General features: G+C 36.1%; 1 protein-coding gene across 1 annotated transcript in view; it reads right to left on the reverse strand.

Annotated features, from left to right (window-relative positions):
* LOC106869050 (receptor tyrosine-protein kinase erbB-4) overlaps positions 1-27,190 on the reverse strand; it is a 99,454-nt gene that overhangs the window by 46,191 nt on the left and 26,073 nt on the right. Inside the window, exons 2-6 of the mRNA XM_014914560.3 lie at positions 23,485-23,844; positions 18,707-18,838; positions 17,274-17,357; positions 16,875-16,996; positions 2,246-2,384 (exon numbers count right to left, since the gene is read on the reverse strand). Of these exons, the coding sequence (XP_014770046.2) occupies positions 2,246-2,384; positions 16,875-16,996; positions 17,274-17,357; positions 18,707-18,838; positions 23,485-23,844 (837 nt within the window). The remainder of the gene's footprint in view (positions 1-2,245; positions 2,385-16,874; positions 16,997-17,273; positions 17,358-18,706; positions 18,839-23,484; positions 23,845-27,190) is intronic.

The raw sequence follows: 27,190 nt of genomic DNA on the forward strand, positions 1-27,190 counted from the left end.
AGCTCCATGTCAAACTGTCCAACCTATGCCAGCATGGAAAACAGATGTTAAACAATGTTGATGATGAGTAGAAATGAAATCACAGCAGGATATAAGACCTTAATTTGAAATCACATAGTTTTAACTTGTTACTTATTGGTTAAAAGATGTTCTTGTATTTATCTTTTCATGAGCCTGTTTGACAAACTCATTGAGAAAGTTAAATTCTTAAGCAATCTATTCAATTCACAGAAACCAAAATGAACACTGGGGTGAGGCAACAAACTCGATTTTATGCCTGTTCTCACTTGAAGTCATGAATGTTGGATAACGACTAAAAGGGTACAATCATGAATACGAGTAACCCAAATGGGGTTTCTTTGAAGGATCTCTAGGGTAACATTACTCAACAAGGTGTGTAGCTTGAAGATCAGGTAGTCTCTCCAGGTTGAGCCACTATTTCTCCACAAAAAGAGGTCACAGCTCTGGTACTATGGTCATGTGATTAGAATGTCACAGGAAAGAATGGCAAGACAAATTCCTCAAGCTATGCCAACTGGCAGAAGCCCTAGAGGTAGACCAAGAATGAGATGGTTGGATAATATCCATAATCTCAATTGGTCATGCTTGGGAGTCCAGCCAGAAAGTCTAATGATGATTGTTTCTGAGAGGATCCTATGGCGGAGGTACCTGAGGGCCCTCTACTGCAATGATTCACACAGGAGTAGTGGACAGAAGAGATGGATGGATGAATGGATGGTGAAGTGATAATAAAGTCATGACATGGCTGTGTGGTTATGAAGTTTACTTTACAACTTCATTGTTTCAGGTTCAATCCCACTATGTACAACATGCACCATTGCCTCTACATTGACCAAAGTTTTGCAAGTGAAATTTAGTCAATGTAAACCTGTCTTGAGAAGTAAAACTTAAATTGCCACCAGGTTTAAGACCATCACTTGGCCCTTTAGTGGACCTTATGGAGGTGCAAGTAGTCAAGCTAGGTCTCCAGGTTGAGGATAAACTCTCCCTTCCTTTCATCAGTCTTAGGAGCTCTGTAAAGAGCTGTGTACAATGCCCCCTGTCCTCTGACTATGCAATGAAGAAAAAGAAAACAATAATTTGATTCTGAATGTCAACCATTCATTCATTCAGCAGGACACAAAGTAACTCCAACTGGAGGAACCCTTCTCTTGACAGTGCTTACCACCATCTGTTTCATGCTGAAATTTATTTCAAGGATTTGCTTTACTCACCAAGTTTGGTGAAAATGATTTTCAGGCATTTTAGGTGGAATTTAACTCAGAACATAGAGAGGGGGAATAAAATACCACAAGGCATCAAAGCTGAGATTCTTACAGTTTTACCAGTCCACCACCCTGCTACCCTGAATTGATTTATTGACTCCAAAAGTATGAAAGGCAAAGTTTAGATCAGCAGGATTTAATCACAGAACACAAAGAACCAGAACAAATAACACAAGATTTTCTATCCAATATTCTTATGACCCAGATATTTCAACATATGATTAAACAAGGTCTTTGCATTATTAAAAACGTTTTCAAATGCTAAACGCTATTGTTATAGTAAAACCACTTAGATTTCTGTTTATCAGCAAATTTTCAATGGAATATTATTTTCCAAGGACATAATGCAATACTCCTCATAGAAATAAAATCCACAGTTTGTGACTTCATACAATTAACCACTCAAAATTTTGTTCTTTAATTTTGTTGCAAAGAATGTTGAAAAATATTTGTTTTGAAATTTGACATTTAAATAAATTTCAGAGTTGTACTTCTCTAGCAAGTGATTTGATCTGATACTGAGGGTTGAAAGTGAAGCAACTACACTGTGCAAGAGCCATTTGACCCTTTAGCCTTTAACCTGGCCATATCCAGCCAAGATATTTCATCTGTTTTACATTCAAACTGACCAAAGCTGGCCACTCACACCAACCCTACAATATAATCCTAAAAATTAATGGTTACCTCATCGAAATTCCAAAACTACAAGATAAATGTAAGATTAATTCAAAACAATGTGAATAAATAAAAATTACTTTTGACAGGATAAGGCAAATGCTAAAGGGTTAGTAACATACAAAGTTGTTAAGTTCAAAGTTACAGTTATACAGATGTGTAATGAAAATTTTAACAACTTATGAAATAAATTTAAAGTGAATAAAGAGTTTTGTGTGTTCTTAATTGGCTCTTCCATGATGTTATTACCATTTAAACAATATGAAAAATGTTTTTGTCATTACCTGGACATTCTCTAAGACAGATATCCTGAAAGGTTAACTTATTCTGGTCACCTGAGTGGATTCTCATTCTTTTGCGGTTGTTCCGAATAGATGGACAGCTCTCTACACATGCACCATCATCATTCATATGTCTACAGGCCTGAAAAAATATAATAATAATTCTTTGAAACTCAGGAACAAAAGAACACATTCTGTGAATAGAGTCATAATTCAGTTACAGTGATCCTTGTTGGTACTTTATTTTATTGATGTTGGAAAGGATGAAATACAAAAGCGGCCTCAGTGAAATTTGAACTCAAAACATAAGGCATTTAACTATTTACTGCAAGACATTTTGTCTTCTGTTTTCAATAGTACAAGAATAAAACTTAATATTAAACTTCCGTTGTTCAGCATCAAAGCTTGGATGGTGATGGCTCTATATTTTTTAATTTGCAAGAAAATGCAGCCAAACACCTTCAAGTCACACATTCAATCATCTTAAAAAAGACACGCTAATAATATAGTCATATATATATACATATCTGAAAACAGAATGATCACAGTTTGAAGCTCTTTGACCAGGAGTCTGTCTGATCAGGGCTAATCAACATTTGTCTCCACACATCTTTGTATTGACACCATTTGGGCTGTGGTGATGTTACTTTATGTCCTGCATACACAGTGCATTCCTCAATTCAGCTGTTCAATGAGCAAAGTGCAATGGAATAAAGAACCTTATTTGAAAACAAAAACTGGCATGAGGAAGGTATCAAACTATGAAATATCATCTCAAAAAGTCTTACAGAAAGATGATCAACAAAAATTATACAAATAGAACCTGCCCTGTATCACAGAGCAAATCACAGAAAAGACTAGAAAGAATAAAAAGGACTTATTTATCACCATGGTTTCATAGGGGAAACAAGTTGTAGCATAGCAGAAAGAATAGAGAAACCCAGAAAGATTATAAAGAAAAGAATACAACATTGTTACTTAACCAACATGGAAATGAAAAACATGATAGCTTGATAAACAACATTAAAGTGAAAATTCTATCAATGCACCTGTTTGACTTTACATTAAGGCAAATTGAGGAAGCAATATACGTATTAGTTAAATAATGAACTTCAGAAAAAGAATGAGTGAAGTAACAACAACCCAGTCTGATATGGTTTCTTTGAAAAAAAAACGGTCAATAATCAGTGAAATGGATTCACCATTTCTCTGCACATCAAAAGTATAGAATGTATATGTTCACACTTTTTTTATTTCCTCTTACAGCTAAGGCTTTCAAATAACTGGATTTATTTCAGTTCTATTGATTCTTGATGTGCTATACATAAAATATATATAGTTTATTAACAGTGGGCCATCAGAAGCACAAGATATTCAAAAGAAGTACCCATTACTTTAGGCTTATAAACATGCAAGGGCTTTTTCCAAGTGTAGAAAACAGATTGTTAAAACAAGTTACTGAATCATATTTCATACATACATATGGCTCAGCATTAGAATGTATACATACACATAGATATAAATCTGCATATGCACGAGTTTGTATATATGCATGTTTAAATACAAACACACACACACATGTATATGTGTGTGTTTGTGTGTGTATGATATAGACATGTGCTTAAACATGCATACATACAAATTCATGCAGATGCAGATCTTTATTTCTGTATGTATACATTCAAATGCAAAGCTGCATACATACATACATACATACATACATACATACATACATACATATATATATATATGGATATATGCATATGTGAATGTATTTTTCTATGTACCATTATGTATACAAACACACATATACTTTCTCATATGCACACACACACACACACACACACACACACACTCATACCAAAAACCCTTCAAGGCAGTGCACCAGCATAGCTGCAGTCAAATGACTGTTACAAGTAAATGAAAGAATGAATGGATCAATGGATGGATGGATGGATGGATGGGTCCAATATAGGTAGAATCAACAAGAAAAGCACTCCATCCAGTTAAAAATAAATATCAATTTAATACATATACCGAATGAGTGACGAACAATTTCATGCTTTTATGATACTTCAGATAGACATATCTATAAAATACACCCTATATCTCCAAGCAATCTTTTAGGCTCTGTTTATGCATTGCATATATTCTAAAAGCTAAGACGTTGGACTGTGAGAAAATAAGACATAATAAGACAGAGAAGAACAAGGTTGATGCAAAAAATGGAATGAGAAGAAAGAAACAAAAACAAGAAAACTAAGATCCTCCATGATTGCAGAAACCACAGTTAATACAGCTGGCATAGAACAAAATAATAGAAAATATGGTAAAGTCTGTGAGACAGTAACTTTGTATATATATATATATATATATATATTAGAAATATAATATTTCTAAATCTCTCAGAGAGATTTAAGCAGTAGTGGAGCGACAAAGTTGTAGTATATTGTCAACTTAATGTGACAATCCCAATAAGGGAACACACTACTGCCGTTTAGCCCTAGGAAGCTGATATATATATATCAATGTATCACTGTATCATCCAGACCTTCAGGTGTTATACACTGCTGGTCTGCTGGTTACAACATATTTCCTTGAATTGTCGTAGCTTTCGAATGAGGCCACCTCCACTGTCTTGGCAGTCAGGTCAACATTACCCCTGAATATAATGCCAGCCATCAGAAGGTTACCCATTTACAGTTAAATGGACTGGAACAATGTGAAATGAAGCATTTTGCTCAAGAACACAATGTACTGCTACTCTAGGAATTAAAACCACGAACTTGTAATCATGAGTGCAACACCTTAACCACGAGGCCATGTGTGTGTGTGTGTGTGTGTGTGTGTGTGTGTGTGTATAAGTAAATGTAGGGATAAGCAGGTTAGACAAATATATAAAATACATTAAATACAAAAAAATGTATACATGTTTACATACAAAAAGTTCCAACTTACACAGAATACAAATGATATAGAGAATTAAAGGGGTTGAAGAAAAGTATTACAAATCCAACAGTTGTTTCTGGGGTTTAGCAGTCCAAAATAATGTTTGTAGATTGATTCCATCATAAGATAAGATAAGCCTCTGTCTTCAAGGAAGAGATCCACTATAAGTTGTTGTGGACTCATAGTTGATTAGCTGACCAACACCTTACAGTTTCATCAGTTTCATGAGAGCTTCAAATATATGTATAAACACACACACACACACACACACACACACACACACACATGCACACGAGGGAGTGCAGAAAAGATCCTGGCTTTGGGTAAAAGAAAATACAGGAGAACCAGTTAATTATGATTCTATTCAACATATTCCCTTCTTAGCTTCACACACTTATTGCAGTGGTCCTTCAGTTTTTATAAGCTCTGCAAAAGAACCAGGAAGGTTGAGCCTCCAGCCAGGCCTATCACAATTCCCTTAAAGCTAAGAACTTTTCAGCACCCCCTCATACATATATTCTTTTATTTGTTTCAGTCATTTGACTGTGGCCATGCTGGAGCACTGCCTTTAGTCAAACAAATCGACCCAAGGACTTATTCTTTGTAAGCCTAGTACTTATTCTATCGGTCTCCTTTTGCCGAACCACTAAGTTATGGGGACATAAGCACACCAGCATTGGTTGTCAAATGATGGTGGGGGTGGGGGGACAAAGATACACACACACACACACACACACACACACACACACACACATATATATATAAATAAGGATAAGATTGATATTTAAAATATTGATTTTATCAAGTGGCCAGCATGGGAATAAAAACCATCAAAGGTAACAATTATTTAAAATTATAATATAGGGTATCTAAGAGATACTGCTACGCTGAAAAATAGCAGTCAAATCTTGACTCTAAACCACAATAAATGTTCATATAGCACAAAGAGCGAAGACGAAGATAAAATAAACTAGCAAATTAGTAATTTTTGCTAGTTTATTTTGTTTCTTCGTCTGCGCTCTTGGTGCTATATGAACAGTTATTGTGGTTTAGAGTCAAGATTTGACTGTTATTTTCAGCGTGGCGGTATCTCTTAGATACCCTATATTATAATTTTATATATATATATATATATATATATATATGGCCGTTGCCAGTACCGCCTGACTGGCCTTCGTGCCGGTGGCACATAAAAGCACCCACTACACTCTCGGAGTGGTTGGCGTTAGGAACGGCATCCAGCTGTAGAAACTCTGCCAAATCAGATTGGAGCCTGGTGTAGCCATCTGGTTTCACCAGTCCTCAGTCAAATCATCCAACCCATGTTAGCATGGAAAGCGGACGTTAAACGACGATGATGATGATGATGATATATACACACAGAATACAAATGATATATATATATATATATATATATATATACAACAGGCTTCTTTCAGTTTCTGTCTACCAAATCCACTCACAAGACTTTGGTCAGCCTGAGGATATAGACGAAGACACTTGCCCAAGGTGTCACACGGTAGGACTGAACCCGGAACCATATGGTTGGTAAGCAAGCTACTTACCATATATATATATATATATATATATATATATATATATATATATATATATACAAAGGGTTTCTTTTAGTTTCCATCTACCATATCCATTCACAAGGTTTGGTCAGACCAAGACTTTAGAAGACACTCAACCAAAATGCCACACAGTAGGATTGAACCCAGAACCATGTGGTTGAGAAGTGAGTACACATCCATATATAAACAAATATATAAATACAAACTACCACAAGTGCACTTGCACATATATGTATCAAAGACTGAAATATATACACAAATGCACACACACACACACACGTGCATTTGTGTGTGTGTGTGCACACTGATAAGAATATATTCAAAAGTATGGACAAATAAAAGTAAAAATCTACCATTTAAAAGTGAATCATGTTAATATGAGGTCATGGCAGCTATTAATCTTTATGGAAGGCGGAAACCATACATACTAGATGTTATGCATATGACCATAGTAGAAAAAAAAAACAAAAAAAAACAGATTCTTCAAAGGAACATAACAAAGAATGCAGTGTGGTGTTGTATGGCATGGCATGGTGTGATGTCGTGTCATGCTATGGATGTGGGAAAATGAATGATGAAAAAAAAATATAAAAAAATTAATACTATAATGTAAGAGAGAGAGAGAATGAGGAAGGGTGTGTGAGAGATACAGATAGACAGAGAGACTGAGAGAGAGAGAGAGAGAGAGAGAGAGAGAGAGGAAATGGATGGATTCCATTCTATATGAAATAATGAAAATAGCAATTATGTATCAGAGAGAAGGTTAGGGTCTTGGCATATTCATTTGAGTGTCTGGATATACAGCATGACTTTACTCCCAATAGTGAATGGGATTTTCAATTAAAGCTCTCTTTCTCTCTCTCTCTCTCCCCCCATCTCTATCTTACCTCTCTCTCTTGCCCTCTCCCTCTCACACTCTCTCTCTCTTCCTCTCACTTTCTACCACACTGCCTCCTCTCTCTATCTCTCTCTCTCTCTCTCTCTCTCTCTCTCTCTCTTGCTATTTATCTTAATTTGCATTTCATCATCACAGTTTGGAACTCTCCCAGGATATTTAGACAGTTCATGCCTATTTGATGTGACTATGAAGGACAACAACAAGAATGGTTTTTTGTGGGGTGTTTTTTTGTTTTTTTTGCCATTACAAGGATAACATACTACAGAAAATAATTTTAGACACAACCTCCACTACCACCACTACCACTGCCAATAATAATAATAAAAATAATAATGATGACAATGGTGGTGGTGATGATGATGATGACCAAATTGTTTCCATTTATTGGATATGATCCCCCCCCCACTCCACTACAATCACATATGCACTTCCTGAACCTATGTCTAAGTCAACCTATATTATAACCTATTTTATAAATATAAGAAAAATGAAAAATAAAATACAATAAAATGAAATAACTGACATAAAAAAGGCACAAATGATCACCAAAGACAAATATTTCAAACACTAGTTATGTTATTTTGGGTATATTTTTTTTCCCAGATTTATTTATTTGAATTGTCTTCATCAACTATACATAATTAATTCGTATTTCTAATGGTATTATAATTAGAAATTGTTGAGCTGATAATAAATTACTAGCTAATAATAATAATAATAATAATAATAATAATTATTATAATTATTATTATTATTATTATTATTATTATTATTATCCTTTCTACTAAAGGCACAAGGCCTGAAATTTGGGAGAGAGAGAACTAGTTGATTACATCAACTCCAGTGTTTCACTGGTACTTAAATTATCGACCCCAAAAAGATGAAAGGCAAAGTTGACCTCAGCAAAATTTGAACTCGGAACGTAGCAACAGGCAAAATACTGCTTAGCATTTTGTCCAGCGTGTTAATGATTCTACCAGCTCACTGCCTTAACAACAACAACAATAATAATAATAAAGTGTTATCATATACATGTTTTATCTTGATGTAAAAGATGGGCTGCAGCAAATATTCTGCTCAATACCACAGATTTGCTTGTGTTTGACCTCAACCAGTTGAGCATGTCCCTTAGTGGCTGACGATATGTGCATCTCTGATCATAAGCAGGAGTAATTGGGGAGCATCATAGCCATGCGTTGAGAGGAATTCTTTATGGTTTGAATAATTCACTTTTGGAAACAACCCTTATTCAGGGACCTTTTGAGCTGGATGGGCTACTCAGTATGAAGAAAACTCTAACAGGACCCCACCTGCAAGGTCATGTGCTGTTTATCTTGATATAACATTACCATATTTGTGATGCGGGTGCCCAGTGTACCCTTATCAAATGGGTAGTCATGATGGGTATATTGGGCTTTGTGTATCTGTATCAAGTGTCACTTTGATGGCATACACTACTTTATGGTTTATAATTTAAGCAAAGGTTGGTAATTTTCAATATGGGAGTAAGTCAATTACATCAACCCCAGTACTTCGCTGGTGATTTATTTTATCAAGCCTGGTTGAATGTAAGTTGACCTTAGCAAGATTTGAACCCGGAATATAAAGAACTGAAAGAAATGCTTTTGCCAGCTTGCTGCCCTGAAAAATGATGATGATGATAATAATAATTCTTTCTACAATAGGTAGAACTAAAATTTGGGGGAAAGGGATAAGTTAATTACAATAACCTGTCTTCAACTGGTACATGTTTCACCAACCTCATAAGGATGAACAGCAAAGTCAATGAGGACATAAAACTGGATGAAATGCAGCTGAGAATGTTGTCCAGTGTGCCAAGATTCTGCCAGCTCACTGCCTTTAAGAGTAATAATGATAATTCTTTCTACAACAGGCACAAGGCCTGAAATTTTGAGGAAGTGAGATAATTGATTATTTCTGCCTAATCATCATCTAGGTCATTCAGAGGAAAGTGCCCTCTCCATGTATTTTGAATAAATTTAGTTTTCATCCATCTATTTTCCTATCTTTTCTTCCTTCTCTGATGGTCTATTACTCCTCTCCAGATTCCATTTTCTTCCCATCATGATGATGAGATGGTACAGCTGGTTGAGACCGAGGAGGAGACAAATGGTCTCAACTTCTGGTTTCAGGGTTGAGGTGTGTCTTTCAAATATCTTTGGAGCTGCAGCCAATACTACAACAGGTAGTACTTTTAGAGCAGCAACCTCCAGGATTTGCCGTTGTTGATATTTCTGTTTCTGTCCACTGCTTGTTATCTTCCTTAACATTTCCAATTCCTCAGAGCAGAAAGTACTCAAATGGCTCTCACTCCAACATGGACATTAGCTGGCCTTTCTACCTTGCACCATTAATTACATTGCATTATTTTTCTTTCTGTTTTTTTTTTGTTCTTTGTTTTAACACTGACAATGGCAATAAAGTGCAATTTTGAAATTGCTGCAATTCAAAAGAAAAAATTTGAAGTTGTCTAAACTGACTCCCTCCTGACCATATAATAATTTTCATCACTTGTGTACTGAACATCTGCCTCTGTAGCACGGCATAAATAACAATAAACCAAGAGTCAATGGCTATAATACAGCGTGAGTCTATGGACAGGCATGTATTGCACCTGCTTGGTCAGTTACCTCATCATCAGTCTTGGAAACCATGCTGGTATCCCCATGTGGTATCCCACATCATCCTCCTCTCCACACACAAACTGAATGCGCCCTCTGCATTTCCTTTTGCCTATTCTTGGGCAAGGAGATATGCTCATTTATAAATTCTTCCACAACGAAGACAACTCTGTTATTTATCATCTCCATTGCAAGCATAACACTCTGCTAAGTTAACCTTGTGGTCACTCGGCCTGCTAGAAATAGCAGCCATATCTCACTTCAAAAAATCTTCCAATCAACCAGAAATGAATGTGTGCTAACTTCAGTAGGTGTGTCTGCTATCATAGTGCTTGGTTGACCAAATCATTGTGGTTGAAATTTGGTAGAAAGAAACTGCATGATAGCCCAAAAGAAAGACACCCCATGTTCTTGGAAGCTGGGTAATATCCATGCCCTGTTTTCAACCCTTTTGACAGCAACCGGCCTGAAACTGCCACTGATTTTATGACACAAACTTCATTATCATCACCATCATCATCATTTAATGTCCATTGTCCATGCTGGCATGGTTTGGATGGTTTGACCAGGGTTGGCAAGCTGGAAGGCTGTACCAGACTCCAGTCTTAGTTGGAATGGTTTCGATGGCTGGATGCCCTTCCAAACGCCAACCACTCCAAGAGTGTATTGGGTGCTTTTACATGCCATCAGCATGCAAACTTCTAATTTAAAACTGATCTGGATTAAAACCTTCAATCAAAACTTTATGTTAATCCGTGTTCCGAACGCCAGCATAATAATGACAAAGATATTTTACTAAATTCTTCATTTATTTCAAAATGAACTTATGCAAAGACAGTGTGTGGTAACAAAAGTGTTAACACCATCACCAGACCACTGAATGCCTTTAGGAGAATAAACTTTGTTGCAAGGTTAAGGGTTAGGATTAGGATTAGGGTTAGGATTGGGATTGGATTAGGGTTAGGTCTGAAGATAACATACTCCCACAATCTGGAAAGGCCTTAAAAGGGTTACTGATGTTGCCAATCCTCTTCTGAGAAAAGCAACAGCATTAAAAACAAAGAAAAACAAAGAAAAATTTATTTTCTCTATAATTTGAGACTATTTTAAACTTATTTTTTTTTTTTTTTAGCTTTGTTAAATAAAAATTACAAAAATGTTTCATATTTTCATATTTGTTTTTTCTTTTTTTTCTCCATTTCTCTTTGGTATTTGACCAACAAATGATCTAATTTCTTTCTTTTATCTTCTTTTTTAAACAAAAACAATAGAAAATGAGTGTAAAACAATAGCTACAATTTATTTATCTCAAAAAATCCCAAACACACACACATACATACATACACACACACACACGCATATGCACACTGTCATTTTGACAGTCTTTCTCCACCGATCTCTCTCTCTCTCTCTCTCTCTCTCACTTTCTCCCTCTCTCTCAGTTTTGAATATAAAATTTTCTCTCTTTTGTTTTTTAATAGCAAAAATGTACCGAGTCACCCCAAGGATAATTACAAATGTGAAACAGAAAAAATAAATAAATATACAAACAAACAAACAAACAAACAAACAAACAAATAAAATGGAAGAAAAAGAAGATGTGTGTTAGATGCAATAATAATGATGCATCCGCAGAGAAATGATGATCTAATTGGTAGCTATGGTAATTTGTTGAAAGTCAAATAAAAGATTTGAAGTTCACCTAATAATAGTGAGAAATAGTTGCGATGAGGAGGAGGGTGTGTGGGTGTGTGTGTGTAGTAGGGTTGTTGTTTCTTGATTTGGTGGTTGTCATAGTGGTGGTCGTGGTCGAAGGGTTTGTTATAAGTGGTGATGGTTGTGACATTAGAGGCGGTGGAGGTGATGGCAATGATTGCTGGGGGGGGGGGGGTTCTGATAGTATGAGTGGTTGTGAAAGTGGTTGTGGTTGTGGTTGTAGTTGCAGCAGTGGTGGTAGTAGTTGTGCAGATGGTGGCTATGGTCTTCATTGTAGTGGTAGTAGTAATTATAGTGGTGGTGGTGGTTATGGTAATGGTTATAGTGGTGAAGGTTTTGGTGCTAGTGGTTAGGGTTCTGGTAGCATGGGATGTTGTAGTGATTGTGGTTGTGGTAGTGATGGTTGTGGTTGTGGTAGTGGCTGTAGTGGTGATGGTAGTTGTTGTGGTGACTGTTGTAGTGTAAGTAGCAGTTGCAATGGCAGTGTTTGGGTTTTTTATAGATAGTTGTGGTGGTAGTGTTAATAGCAATTGTGTTGGTGGTGGTGGTGGTGGTGGTGGTGATTGTCACCTTGATTGTGATAGTGGTTATGGTGGTATGAGTTGTAGTAATAATAGTAGAGATGATTGTGATGGTGGTCGTAGTAGCAGTGGTCGTAGTATGAGTAGTTCTTGTAGTAATAATGCGGTGGTGGTGGTGGTGGCGGTGGCAGTAGTAGTGGTTGTAGTTAGTCTTTTATCTTTTTACTTGTTTCATTCGTTGGATTGCGTCCAAGCTGGGGCATCACACCTGATGCGTATTTTGAGTCAAAGAGATTGCTGACATCAGTGCCGCTTATTCTATTGGTTTCTTTTGCTGAACTACTAAGTTACAGAGACGTAAACAAACCAATACACATTTTCAAGTATTGAAGGGAAACAAACACAAATACACACACATACACATAAATATATATAATTGAAAGAAGCCCAGTGTATATCAAAATATAGGTATGTGGTCTGATCAATAAGTGTCCGGATTGTTGCCTTAGTAACGAAGCTAAAGCACACAGAGTGAAGTTGCTAGGCACAGATTGAACTTGAACTCTGCTGTGCATAAGCACTAAGTTTTAACATTTTTGCTCACTTCTGCTATTTACAGCAGTGCTTGGAAGGAAGGTGTGTAGCTTGTGATCATCGCATTGACCATGACTGAGAAAGTTGAGCAGGGAATCTGCATCAAATCTTGCCAAAAGCTTGGTGATATGCAATGTTTTCAAAAAGTTTTCAGCGTTCTCAACACAATCAAGATCTTGTGCAACTGAAACCCAAGTGTCTTTTTGGTCAGCTAAAAGCAGTTGTGGCACAAACATGGCAGACATGCATCTCATACCTAAATCTTCAGTGATAATGGATTGAACTGAACTGTAACTAATTTGTACATCCTCTGATAACTCATGGATGGTGATTCAACGATTTCACCTCACAGCTGCGCACACATCTGCAGTGTTTTTCTCACTTCTGCTGGTTGCAGGTCTCCAAGAACGTTCATCAATATCAACATTTTTTCAGCCATCTCGGAAACGTCTGAACCACTCATACACTTGCGTGCAGCTCGTACATTCCTCTCCATACACTTTCTGCAACCTTGCGTAGGCCTCTGAGCAGGTATCACCATGACAACTTTCTCTGCACCTTGGGCAAGTGTCTTCTACTATAACCTCAGGCTGACCAAAGCCTTTGGAGTGGATTTGGTAGATGGAAACTGGAAGAAGCCCATCGTACATACATATATATATATATATATATATCACAGTTTAATGACTGAAATAAGTAAAAGAAAAATGATAAAGATATATATATATATATATATATATATATATATATATATATATTATATATATATATATACATATATATATATATATATATATATATATATTATATATATATATATATATATATATATTATATATATATATATATATATATATATATTATATATATATATATATATATATTATATATATATATATATATATATATATATATATATATTATATATATATATATATATATATATATTATATATATATATATATATATATATATATATATATATATATATATATATATATATATATATATATATATATATATATATATATATATATATATATTATATACATATATATATATATATATATATATGTATATATATATACACACACACACAATGGGCATCTTACAGTTTCCTGCTACCAAATCCAAAATCCATTCACAAGGCTTCGGTTGGCTCAGTGCTACACTTTCCCAAGGTGCCACACAGAAAACACTTGCCCAAGGGGCCACATAGTGAGACAGAACCCAAGATCACAAGGTTGAAAAGCAAGATTCTTTAACCACATTTCCGTGCCTGCTCTTAGTAATTTTTTTTTTTCTTTGACATTGTCAATCCATATAATTCTTCTTGTCAACAACTCTTAATGTATGGCATAGATTATGGAAGCTCAAAACAACAATTTCTTAAACTTTTGATATCCAAATGGGAGATGTGAAGAAAGAGAAAAAAAAGGAACTCTGAGAAAAGAGAAGCAGAGAGAGAAAGCTAGGGGGACATGCAGACAAAGACAGAGAGAAAAAACATAAAAAGAGGCTGATAAAATGGGAGAAGGAGAGAGTGGAAATGGGAAGAGAGAGAGAGAGAGAGAGAGAGAGAGAGAGAGAGAGATCAGGAATGACAGATAAAATATAATCAAGCATTGTTTCAATGTGACAAGAAAGAAATACATTTCAAGGAAAACTATTGGAATTATTCATCATTATCAGAATCATCATCATCATCATAATTATAACAATTATTGTGTAGAACACAAATGTGATTGGTTGAAGTGGCTGTCCCATCTCATTTGCAACCTCGCCTTTGTTTTCTGGCATTAAAAAAAATATATAAAAAGACAAAACGTCTAGAGTCTTGTTATTTTGGAGGGTTCTTAGGGAGGTGGGGAGACATGTTTTTAGTTTATTATTTTATAGGCATGGCTGTGTCAGAAGCTTGCTTCTAAACACATAGTTTCAGGTTGGCTTCCATTGCATGGCATCTTGGGTGTCTTCTACCATAGCCCTGAGCCCAACCAAAACATTGTGAGTGGAATTTGATAGACAGAAACAGAAAGAAGCCCATTGTATAAATAAATAAGTGTGTGTGTGTGTGTGTGTGTGTGTGTGTGTGTGTGTGTGTGTGTGTGTGTGTGTGTGTGTGCGTGTGTGTGTAGGTGTAAGCATGGCTGTGTGGTAAGAAGCTTGCTTCCGGTGAACCAGAGTGGACGTGGGTTTGTTGCGCTCCATTCATTGAAAGAAAAAAAGAACAAAAACAGAGAAGGTCGGTGAGGTAGGTGATTTTGTTTTACCTGAGCTGGGCGTAATTTGTTATAGTGTAATTTTTGTTAATAAATTTCGTACAGCTCTGGGACAATTTCTCCTGCTCTCGGTGGCTGTTTTTGTATATTGCGAATTCTTTAGATTCGTTTCAAATAAAGGGGCGTATCCTCGCCCGAATGAATAGAACCTGATACAGTTGCTGTTGCAGCCACCGTTGGCCGTAGCCTGTATTCGTGTTTGGATTTATTGAATTTATTTTACCAAGGACCCTATCCACCTTCGGCCAGGAGTACCTGTTGGCCAGGAAATTGGATTTTTGCTGTGTTTTTCTTTCTCCGTCTATCTTTCCTGATTTTTTCTTTCTTTTTGAACTGTTTATTTATTTTTTGGACTTCTTTGTCTTATTTTTTTTACTGTTCTGTTAACTGTTTGTGTATCTTTTTCCTTTTGGACTTTTTTCTTTGACCTTTCTTTGAACTTTTAAGACTTATTTCTTTTTGCACATGGCAAAAATAAACAGTGCCGCTGCTTTGGAGTGGGAGGTGGTCCCACCCAAACATTGGATTAAAGATCTTGAGAAGAGGACGGTGGTACTACAGACCAGTATATTTGTACTGTGATAACAGAGGAAAACAAAAGTACACAAAATATACAGTATTTAGAGGTCAGGGAAAAGCAGGCCACACTCAGGGTTCTGGCATTGCTAACAACTAGAAAGTCCACATTTGTTTTACTTTTGTTATCCACCCTTACACAAAAGTCAATAAAAAAATTACCAGCTGATCACTGAAGTCAATGTAATCAGTTTGCTCCATCCCCCAAACTTGCTGGCCTTGTATCAAAATTTGAAATCATTAAGGCAGCAAGTTGGCAGAATTGTTAGCATGTCAAACAAAATGCTTTGCAGCATTTAGTCTGCCTTTGCAAAAAAAAGGTGGCGAAATGGCAGAATCATTAGCATGCAGGACAAAATGCTTAGCAGTATTTCACCATTGTTCTGTTCTGAGTTCAAATTCTGCCATGGTTGACTTTGCCTTCCATCCTTTCAGGGTCAATAAAATAAGTACCAGATGAACACTGGGGGCGATGTAATAGACCTCCTCCCCCTAAATTGCTGTACTTGTAACAAAATCTGAAACCATTATTATTATTATTATTACTACTACTACTACTATTACTATTATTATTATCATCACCAAAAAAGGTGGTGATCAGGCAGAATTGTTAGCACACTGAGCGAAATGCTTTGCAGCACTTTGTCCGTATTTACATTCTGATGCCGCCAAGGTCAACTTTGCCATTCATCCTTTCGGGGTTGATAAAATCATTACCAACTGAGATCAACAAGAACAATGGTAAAAAAAAATCAAGATCAAAGAGAATTCAATGCTCACGCAATTGTACCTCCTGTGAATAGCTAAGAAAAGAAAGAAATGGGGAAAATAAAATAATACAGTTTAAGCTCAAAAAGATTCAAGCCAATCTACTTACATAGCAATCTCTGTTTGTAGGTCCTGTACAGCCTCCAGCACATTCACTATGGCAACACTGACTGCTTGTAGGACCAAAGCACCTATATGCACAAGAACTGGAGCAAGCTGAACCATTATTTTCTAGAAAGGATCAGAAAAATTACATGTGTATCACATAGGTATATATTTACACACAAATAAACACGCACACGCACACATACCCACATGCACGTGTGCACACATGCATGCACACAATGTGCTTTCATAGTTTCCATCAATCACGTTCCACTTAAAAGACATTGTTCAATCCAAGGTATGAAAAGAAAAGAAAATGCTTACTCGGGGTTTCATATTGTGGGACTGAACCTGGAACCATGCAATGAAACTCATATGAAATAAATGCTGAGCAAAAACTCACGTGTTTGACACATGTCTATACCAAGGCCCCAACAACTAATAGTATCAGTCCGCAGTTTGTGACAGCCATGTATACAGCCATAACCTATAAAATGAAGCATCGGTTTCATTGTGTAAAGACTTCAGTTTTCATTTAAATAAAATAATATGAAGAAATATTTTTAGTAAATATCATTATTATTATTAGTAGTAGTAGTAGTAAGGTGGCGAATTGGCAGAATCGTTAGCACACAGGGCAAAATGCTTAGTGGCATTCCATCCATCATTATGTTCTGAGTTCAAATTCCACTGACATCAACTTTGCTTTTCATCCTTTCAAAGATAAATAAAGATAAAATAAGCACCAGATTGACACTGGGGTCGATGCAATTGACTTATCACCTCCCCTGAAATTGCTGGCCTTGTGCCAAAATTTGAAACCAATATCATTATTATTATTGAGTGAGAGCAGCACATACCATCAAAGTGATGCTGGGGTACAAATATAAGAAGCCCAATATACTTAGAATGACTGTCTGTCAAATAAGAGTACACCAGGCACTTGCATCACAACCATATGTGCACAACATGGTAACTTCGTATCAAGATAAACAGCACATGACCTTGTAAATGGGCCCCAGTTTAGAACTTTCTTCTTATCATTATTATTATTATTATTATTAATTGTGAAATGCATAGCAGCACTTTGTCTGTCTTTACCTTCTGAATTCAAATTCCACCAAGGTTGACTTTTCCTTTCATCCTTTCAGGGTCAATAAAATGAGTACCAGTTAAGCACTGGAGTCAATCTAATGGACTTATCTCCTTCCCCAAAATTTTTGGCCTTGTGCCAAAATTTGAAACCATTATTATTAGTAGTAGTAGTAGTAATGTTGATAAGACAGTGAGCTGGCAGAATTGTTAGCACGCCGGGCAAAATGCAGCATTTCATCTGTCTTTACATTTCAGGGTTGATAAAAAAAGTACCAGTTGAATGCTGGGGTCGATGTAATCAAATATTCCCCTGCACCACAATTTCAGGTCTTGTGCCTTTAGTAGAAAGGATTATTATTAATGTTGTTAGCATGTTGGACAAAATGACAGAACCATTAGCACGTTGGATAAAATGCTTAGCAGGATTTCACACATCTTTACAGTTTGAGTTCAAATCCTGCCAAGATTAACTCTGCCTCTCTTTTTTTCAGTGTTGATAAAATATGAACCAGTTGACCATTGGGGTCAGTAATCGACAACCCCACCCCTACCACAAAATTCAGCCTTGTGATTATAGTAGAAAAAATTATCATTAAGAATGCAGCAGTAGCAGTATGGCAGAAATGGTAAATAACTTTGAATTTAGTTTTACAATGAAATAAAATGAAAGATGGACAAAATAGAACAATTAGAAATATAAGTAAATGACGTAGAATATTAGAATCATTGAATAGACCTTACATTTTGCCTTTTCTGTTTCATGGTAGACCACTGCAACTTGGGAAGTTCGTGGAACTATAAGAGTCCATGCTATGGTGTCAATGAAACACAGAAAATTGTTCTTGTAGATGACCACATTACCATTACTAATTTCTGAAAAGATAATCAAAAAATAATTAAGAAATCTAATGGTGACACACAAACATAACTGATATCCATATTTGTTACTCAAATTTCAAGTGCTCTTGATTTTATTTGTTAATAGTAATTGTTATCTAACTAAACAGTTCTAACGGAGCAAAGATATTGAAGAACAAAGCACTTCTGTCACGACAGTCCTATCTTTTTGGATATCTAGGATGAGGATTCCCAATTTTTTTCTTTCTACCGAAACAAAAAAGATTGCTGGTTACTTTGAGATAAAACAATAAAATTACTGGTGCACTTTACATTGGAAATTTGTTTTAAATGGAAAAACCACTAAACTACTTAGCCCTGGATATGCTTTTAAACTGCATCTACTGGTCAAGAGATTTGTTGTCCAGGGCATCCTTCCTTCGTTGAGAAAATTTAGTTGCTATTTCTGACAAGCAGAACAACCACATAAAAGTTCCTGACATCAAAGTAAAAGGAGCAAGAAAAAAAGAGCCCAGACTAAATGTTAGTCTCAAAACTTTTGGACCAACACTTCAATTCATCATACTCCTTTTGTGCCAGTATACTGCACACACACAAAATGTGATTGATACTTTCATTTCATTTCCTGCAGATTCTACGTTAGCCATCTGACTGGGTTTTGTTGATCTTTGCCTTTATCAGATTTGTTCTAAGGGCTTGTTTGTGAGTTGTGCTAAAACTAGTGCTTCAGTCTTTCATTTCAATTTCCCATCCATCAACCAAAGCCAGCATTCTTTACTTCCAGCATTTTTGGTTTGTTGTACAAATCAGCCATGTAATTCCATTTCTTCCCATTTGTTTGTTCTGGTGTTCTTCATTTTCTGTTTGAATTCTCCAACTGTTTCAGTCACTTTTTGGATATCTCTGTCTGCCAATAAGTATTCTTTCTTTACTCTGCGCACAACATAATTTTTCAGACCCAGAATTGTAGTATTAACAGTGTCTTCTGTGATGAGTAATCCTCTGTCACCTTCCTTTCTTGGTAGATAGAATCAGTCGGTATTACTTTTACAGGGTCAAGTGTGTTCTTCATTGTGAGCAGCTTTCTTGTTCTTATATCCAAGTTCTGTAACTTGACCTTTGTCCATTGCAAAAAGGGAGCAGAGTATCTCAGTACTGTGGTATAGCCCATGTCTTTATGGCTTTAATGATGTGTCCTCCATTTAACTATTTCAAACACCTTTCTAATTCTCCTCTTGTACTCTCTATTGACATTCTCTCTCATATGCTTAGCACGATTTTGCCTGTTTTTATGTTCTGAGTTCAAATTGCTTTTCACCCTCTTTAGGTTGATAAAATAAGTACCAGTTACACACTGGGGTTGATGTAATCAACTTACCCCTCCCCCAGAATTATTGACCGTGTACCAAAATTCGAAATCAACATCATTATTATTATTAATATTATTATTATTATTACTATTATTACTATTATTATTAAGGCCATGAGCTGGCAGAACCGTTAGCATGTTGGACGAAATGCTTAGAAGTATTTCGCCCAACACTACATTTCTGAGTTCAAATTCTGCTGAGTTCGACTTTGCCTTTCACCCTTTTGGGGGCCAATGAAATAAGTACCAGTTATGCACTGGAGTCAATGTAATCAACTAGCACCCTCCCCCCAAATTTCAAGCCTTGTGCCTATAGTAGAAAGGGTTATTATTATTATTATTATTATTATTATTACTATTCAAATGGGAGAGTGGAATTTGGCTATTATATCTAGCAGTCTATAGATTCTGGAGGGGAATGCAGAGGGGCTAACCCGTAGAGACCTAATCTGAATATTAACTTTTCATTTACATATTTTTTTTATACAATGATACTGCAAGTAATAAACAAGATTTTATTTTTAGTTCTTTCCTCCCACTACTACTACGACCACCACCACCACCACCACTACCACTACCACCACCACTGCCATCATTTATTTTTTTTAATCTAAAACCTAGCTTAAGATATCATATTTTTCAAAGCTTCTCCCTCCCAAAAAACTAAAAATGGATATCAAAAACTTCTGAAATACATCAAAGATGTCTTTTTTGTTATTGTTTTCATTTTATGTGTTTATTTATTTAATTTTATTTGTTATGTTTGTTGAAAGTTTACATTATTCACTTTTGGCATATTTACATACATAATCTGTTCGAAATGTGTGTGCATGTGTGTGTACGTGTGTGTGTGTGTGTGTGTGTGTGTGTGTCTGTGTGTGTGTACATTCACACACACATACAAAACAAAAGTGTAGAAAACTTGTGATCCTTGCTTTAATGTTTGTTATATGGAGAAGAAGAAGAAGAAGAAGAAGAAGAAGAAGAAGGAGAAGAAGAAGAAGGAGAAGAAGGAGAAGAAGAAGAAGAAGAAGAAGAAGAAGAAGAAGAAGAAGAAGGGAAGGAAGGAAGGAAGCGGAAGGGGAGTGGGAGAGGAAGGGGCTTGTTTTCAATGTAATGCAAGTCAACATAAGGGATCAACATAAATTGCAAAAGCTGGTATACATGCATGATATCAAATATACATAGATCCAGTCGGTTGATCAACAGTATCAATGTTATCAACAAGTGCATAACAATATCAACAAAAGCATGTGAGCCAACAAGAGGGCTTCTATGCAGTCATTCAACCTGTACTCAACTGCCTTCAAATTACACCCTACCATGTTAAGTAGAGGGCAGACAGATTTGATAATGTAGCCCCACATAGCCCTAAAATGAAAAATAAAAAAACTAGTGCTTCAACAACTTGACAACATTTTATTTGTAATTTAATTCAAGGCCATGTGCCATGTGGTTAAGAAGCTTCCATTGCAGTCACCTGGTTTTGAGTTCAGTCCCACTTCATGCCATCTTGGATAAGTCTCTTCTACTATAGCTCTGAACCAACCAATGCTTTGTGAGTGAATTCAGTAGACAGAAACTGTGTGGAATCCTGGGCCTCAGATAGGTGATGACAAGTGATCAAGACCGTTGGCAATGTGCGTGGCTTGAGAAGATTCATCAAGTCAAGTGAAATCCTAGTCATGGCCATTGCGAGCATCATATAAATGGCACCTGTGAAATTGTAGTCGTGGCCCTTGCCGGAGTCATGCACACGGCACCCATGCCAGTGGCATGTAAAATGCACCCATTACACTCTTGGAGGGTAATTAAGAAGGGTATCCAGCTGTAGAAATCAAGCCAAATCAGACTGAAACCTGGTGCAGCTCTCCAGCTTACCAGTTCCAGTCAAACCTTCAAACCCATGCCAGCATGGAAAACAAACTTTAAATGATGATGATGATGATGATGGATGGATGATGATGATGATAGACAGACAGACAGACAGACAGACAGACAGACAGATAGATAGATAGATAGATATATGAGTTCTCTTTTTTAAAGCTGATAGTAATTTGATAGAGATTTGGCTGCTATTTCTAGCATGTAAGATGACCATACAGAAGCTTCCTCATTACTATACTTTTAACAATGAGTCCTTTTCCTTTCTTTCTTGGAGTCATTTTTTCATAGCTGACACTTGCAATCCTTTCAACCATATATCAATAATGAAACCTGCTTTTTTGGCAGTCAATTAAACTAAGCCAAGCAGAAGTATGGAAGAAGACTTGGAAGTTCTCTGTTGACCTTGATAGTAAATGTTGCTTCTCACTTTTGCCACCAAAAGACCTAACTTTGTCATTTGATGCAAGTAAAGGAAGGAGGTAAAAATGATAGAGCTGACAGTTCCCTGGAAGTGAACATTGAAGATACAAAGATACTTTCCTTGAGAAAGACGGAAAACACAGTGACTTGGTTGAATTCTGTGAAAACAATGGATTGAAGGCAATATGCCTTCTGGTAGAGGTAAGTGTTAGATTTGTTGGAACCAGGGTTCACTCAATGTTCAGGAATCTTGGACTTGCTGCAAAGGAGAGAAATGCTGTTCCAAGAAAATTCTTAGAAGCTGTGAAGCAAGCAAGTCATTACATCTGGCTCAAGAAAGAGAGGTGGTGCAGCAAGAACAAGTATTGCAAATGGTAGAAACATCTGGTTCACAGTTGCAACATCTGACTCAGCAAAGCTCATGCTGTTTTGCAGAAGTTCTGTTGCCTACATCAATGGGTTGCTCCAGGCAGCTCTGGCACCATGGTGGATGAGACCAAAACACAAACAGAGATGCTTCACCGCTTGATGAGGTATCACATCCTGTAAGCCTCAAAGCACAAATAGTAATAGAAATAATACTAGTAATAATGTTTTCTTTATTGGCCACAAGGGCTGAGTAATACTAAATACTAGTAATAATAAAGACTTAGAGAGAAACAATATACCACTGATGTCCATAGGAACTTCTTGCAAGTCTTGGAAAACAATTTTCTTTTTTATTATTATTATTTTTAACTGGACTGCTACTGAATTTTAAATGTCTTTAACCCTTTAGCATATCTCACCTAAATATTCTACCTGTTTAATGTTCAAACTAACCAGACCTGACCTCTCACAGCTACCCTACATCATTCTAAAAATAAGCAATCATATCATCAAAATTTCAAAACTATGAAATAATGTCTGATTAATTCAAAACAATGTGAATAAATAAGCATTGCATTAGACAGCGTAATCTGAATGCTGAAGGGTGGAGACTCACCAGTGAGAGCTGGCATTTGTAGTTCTCGAAGTCCGATATCTGAGTCATTCGGTTTGTGGTTCATGATCACACACAGACTGCAAAAGCTGCCATCAGTCCATTCAAAGTTGTTTGAACCTCGAATAATCTGAAGACTGTGAAGAGGAATATAACGAGCATAGATAACAGCAATAAGTACATAACCAGTTACTATTCGAATATCTTTGAGGAAATTAAGATCATAATCTTGATCTGCGTCAAGGAACTTCAGTTCTAAGTTTCCATCAACGTAAGTACAATTTGAGTAGCGATTTTTGTATCGAGAGTAGCGTATAGCAGAATCTCCAGATATTGACATTCCATTATCGGTACCAAGGCAAACTGAAATGAGAAAAAGTGTTCAACAAATTAGAAAGATATTTACTACAGTCACAAGGTTATAAATTTGTAAGAGACAGGCAGAGCTTACTTATTCAAACTCACATCAGTCCCTAAACACTAATTATAAATGAACCAATGAAAGAGCTTCCATATAGTCAGTTAACATGCTAAAAATGTCAGCTACATCTCCTGCAAATCATAAGTGACAGTTATCAAAAAGCAAAGACATGCTGGGTAATGTAGTCCAAGATACATTACATTTGCTGAAAAAAGAAATACAGATGGAGAGGTCAATAGTCACAAATGAAACACACTTGATCATAGCTTTATTACTAAACCAGGGCTAACCTGGAGGTACCATATTTACCAGAATACAAGTCAAATTTTTCAGACCATAATTTACAGCCAAAAAATGTGAAATGCAGCAGGATTTGAAAAGATAGTGACAATGTTTGAATGTTTATATTATATATTATGTTGACTCATATCTGGAAAATACAGCAAAAGGCAAAACAGCAAATGGTACTAATTATACTAATTATACTAATTATACTAGAACAGAGAAAAGAGTGAAAGGTAGAGCTTGCTCCAGCAGGATTTGAACACAGAATATAGAGGCTTGAAGTGAATGATAAAATATGTTTAGTCCAGATCATTACCAAATCTGTCATTTTTAGCTAAATAAATAACAAAACCAAGAAACAAGAAATAAATGCTAAATCATTTTACTTATTCTGCATAAATTGCCATTAATCTTTAGCATTTAAACTGACCATATCTGACCCAAATATTCTACCTGTTTTATATTCAAACCAGCCATATCTGACCACTTGCACATAACCTACTATGTTGTTCTAAAATTAAACAATTTCATCATTGAAACCTTGGAGCTACAAGATAATGCGTGATTAAGTCAAAACTATGTGAATAAATAAGCATCACATTTGACAGAGGAATCTGAATGCTAAAGGGTGAAATCTGGTTGACTGATATTGAGAGAAAATAGCAGAGGGCAAACGAACATCAGTACAATTCAATGAGACGCATATTTATACACTTAATTACAGGCATAGCTGTGTGGTTAAGAAGCTAGCTACTCAATCATGTAGTCTTGAGTTCAATCCCAGAGCACAGCAACTTGGGAAAGTGTCTTGTACTTTAGCACGGGGTCCAACAAAAGCCTTGTGAGTGGATTTGTTTGACTGAAACTGAAGACCGAGTATGGTCGATGCCAGTACTGCCGGTGGCACGTAAAAAGCACCCACTGCACTCTTGGAATGGTTGGTGTTAGGAAGGGCATCCAGCTGTAGAAATCTTGCCAGATCAGATTGGAGCCTGGTGCAGCCTTCTGGCTCACCAGTTCTCAGTCAAACCATCCAACCCATGCCAGCATGGAAAGCGGACGTATGATGATGATGATGACGATGACAATGATGATGATGATCCAGCCATAAAAACCATGCCAAAACAGACCTCACTGGTGCTGGTGCCACATAAAAAGCACTCGGTTCACTCTGTAAGGTGGCTGGCATTAGGATAGGTATCCAGCCATAAAAACCATGCCTGGTGCAGTCTTCTTGCTTGCCCACTCCTCTCAAACCCATGCCAGCATGTAAAACGGACGTTAAATGATGATGATATGTCACTATTAAGCTGGTATTTGAAACATCAATTAACAGGAAAGTTTTAAAGCCAGTTTTAATTTAGGTCACTTTAAAGTAGGAAGTTTGTATCAGAGAAACAGAGTTAGTGTCATTGATTAATAGATTTACAGAATCAGAGCTGATCTGGAGTTAAACTAGAACAGTAACCATGACGACAATTCTTCCTTTATAGTACAATTTTAAAAATAAATAAATAAAAGGTCATCAATTGACCTGTAGAATCTTCAAACCCAAACAACCCTTTTAGGTCATATATACAAATTATTTATAAAATGACATGAATTCTCAAATACCATTCTCACAGGCAGCTTGCCAAGCTCGATCAATGCATGCGTGTGCGTGTGTGTATGTGTGTGTACTTTAATAACAGTTCAACTCACCTTCATATGACTTAACATTTCATGGGCACGTAGGACAAACACATCTCCTCCAGTATCTGATGAGAAGGGCCCATCCTATGCACCTACGATGCTTTAAGTTGAATCAAACTGTTATTAAAATATTTAACTCCTATGAAATGTGTTGAGAGCCACTTTCTTTCATTTGTTCACTCACTCATATCATCATCATCATCATCACTTAACGTCCATCTTCCATGTATGTATACATATATATGTGCATGTGCATGTGTGAGTGTGTGTGTATGTATGTATGTATGTATATGTATGTAGATATATATACATGTGTATATATATATATGTGTGTGTACCAGAGTAAGCATATAAATGTGCAACGAGATGGAAAAAAGAGTACTCAAATACCAGAGGTAGAATAATATGCTTTATTTAAAAGCAGCAGAAATATATTTGTTATAAAACGGTTCGATGAACGGGAACGTGAAACTCCGAGTAACAGTTTTTTGTTATGTTTCTGCTGCTTTTAAATAAAGTACATGCACCAGCATGACCGCAGCCACTTGGCTGAAACACATAAATAAATAAATATAAATATATATATATATATATATATATATATATATATATATATATATACATATATATATATACATATATATACATATATATATATACATATATATATATACATATATATACATATATATATATACATATATATACATATATATATATACATATATATACATATATATATATACATATATATACATATATATATATACATATATATATATACATATATATACATATATATATATACATATATATACATATATATATATACATATATATACATATATATATATACATATATATACATATATATATATACATATATATATATACATATATATATATACATATATCATCATCATCATCATCATCGTTTAACGTCCGCTTTCCATGCTAGCATGGGTTGGACGATTTGACTGAGGACTGGTGAAACCGGATGGCAACACCAGGCTCCAGTCTGATTTGGCAGAGTTTCTACAGCTGGATGCCCTTCCCAACGCCAACCACTCAGAGAGTGTAGTGGGTGCTTTTACGTGTCACCCGCACGAAAACGGCCACGCTCGAAATGGTGTCTTTTATGTGCCACCCGCACAAGCCGGTCCAGGGGCACTGGCAACGATCTCGCTCGAAAATCCTACAGGAGCCAGTCAGGCGGTACTGGCAACGGCCACGCTCAAAATGGTGCATCTCATGTGCCACCCGCACAAGAACCAGTCCAGGGGCACTGGCAACGATCTTACTTGGCTTGCC

The sequence above is a fragment of the Octopus bimaculoides genome, chromosome 10, assembly GCF_046866305.1.
Source record: "Octopus bimaculoides isolate indiv1 chromosome 10, ASM4686630v1, whole genome shotgun sequence".
Classification (NCBI taxonomy): domain Eukaryota; kingdom Metazoa; phylum Mollusca; class Cephalopoda; order Octopoda; family Octopodidae; genus Octopus; species Octopus bimaculoides.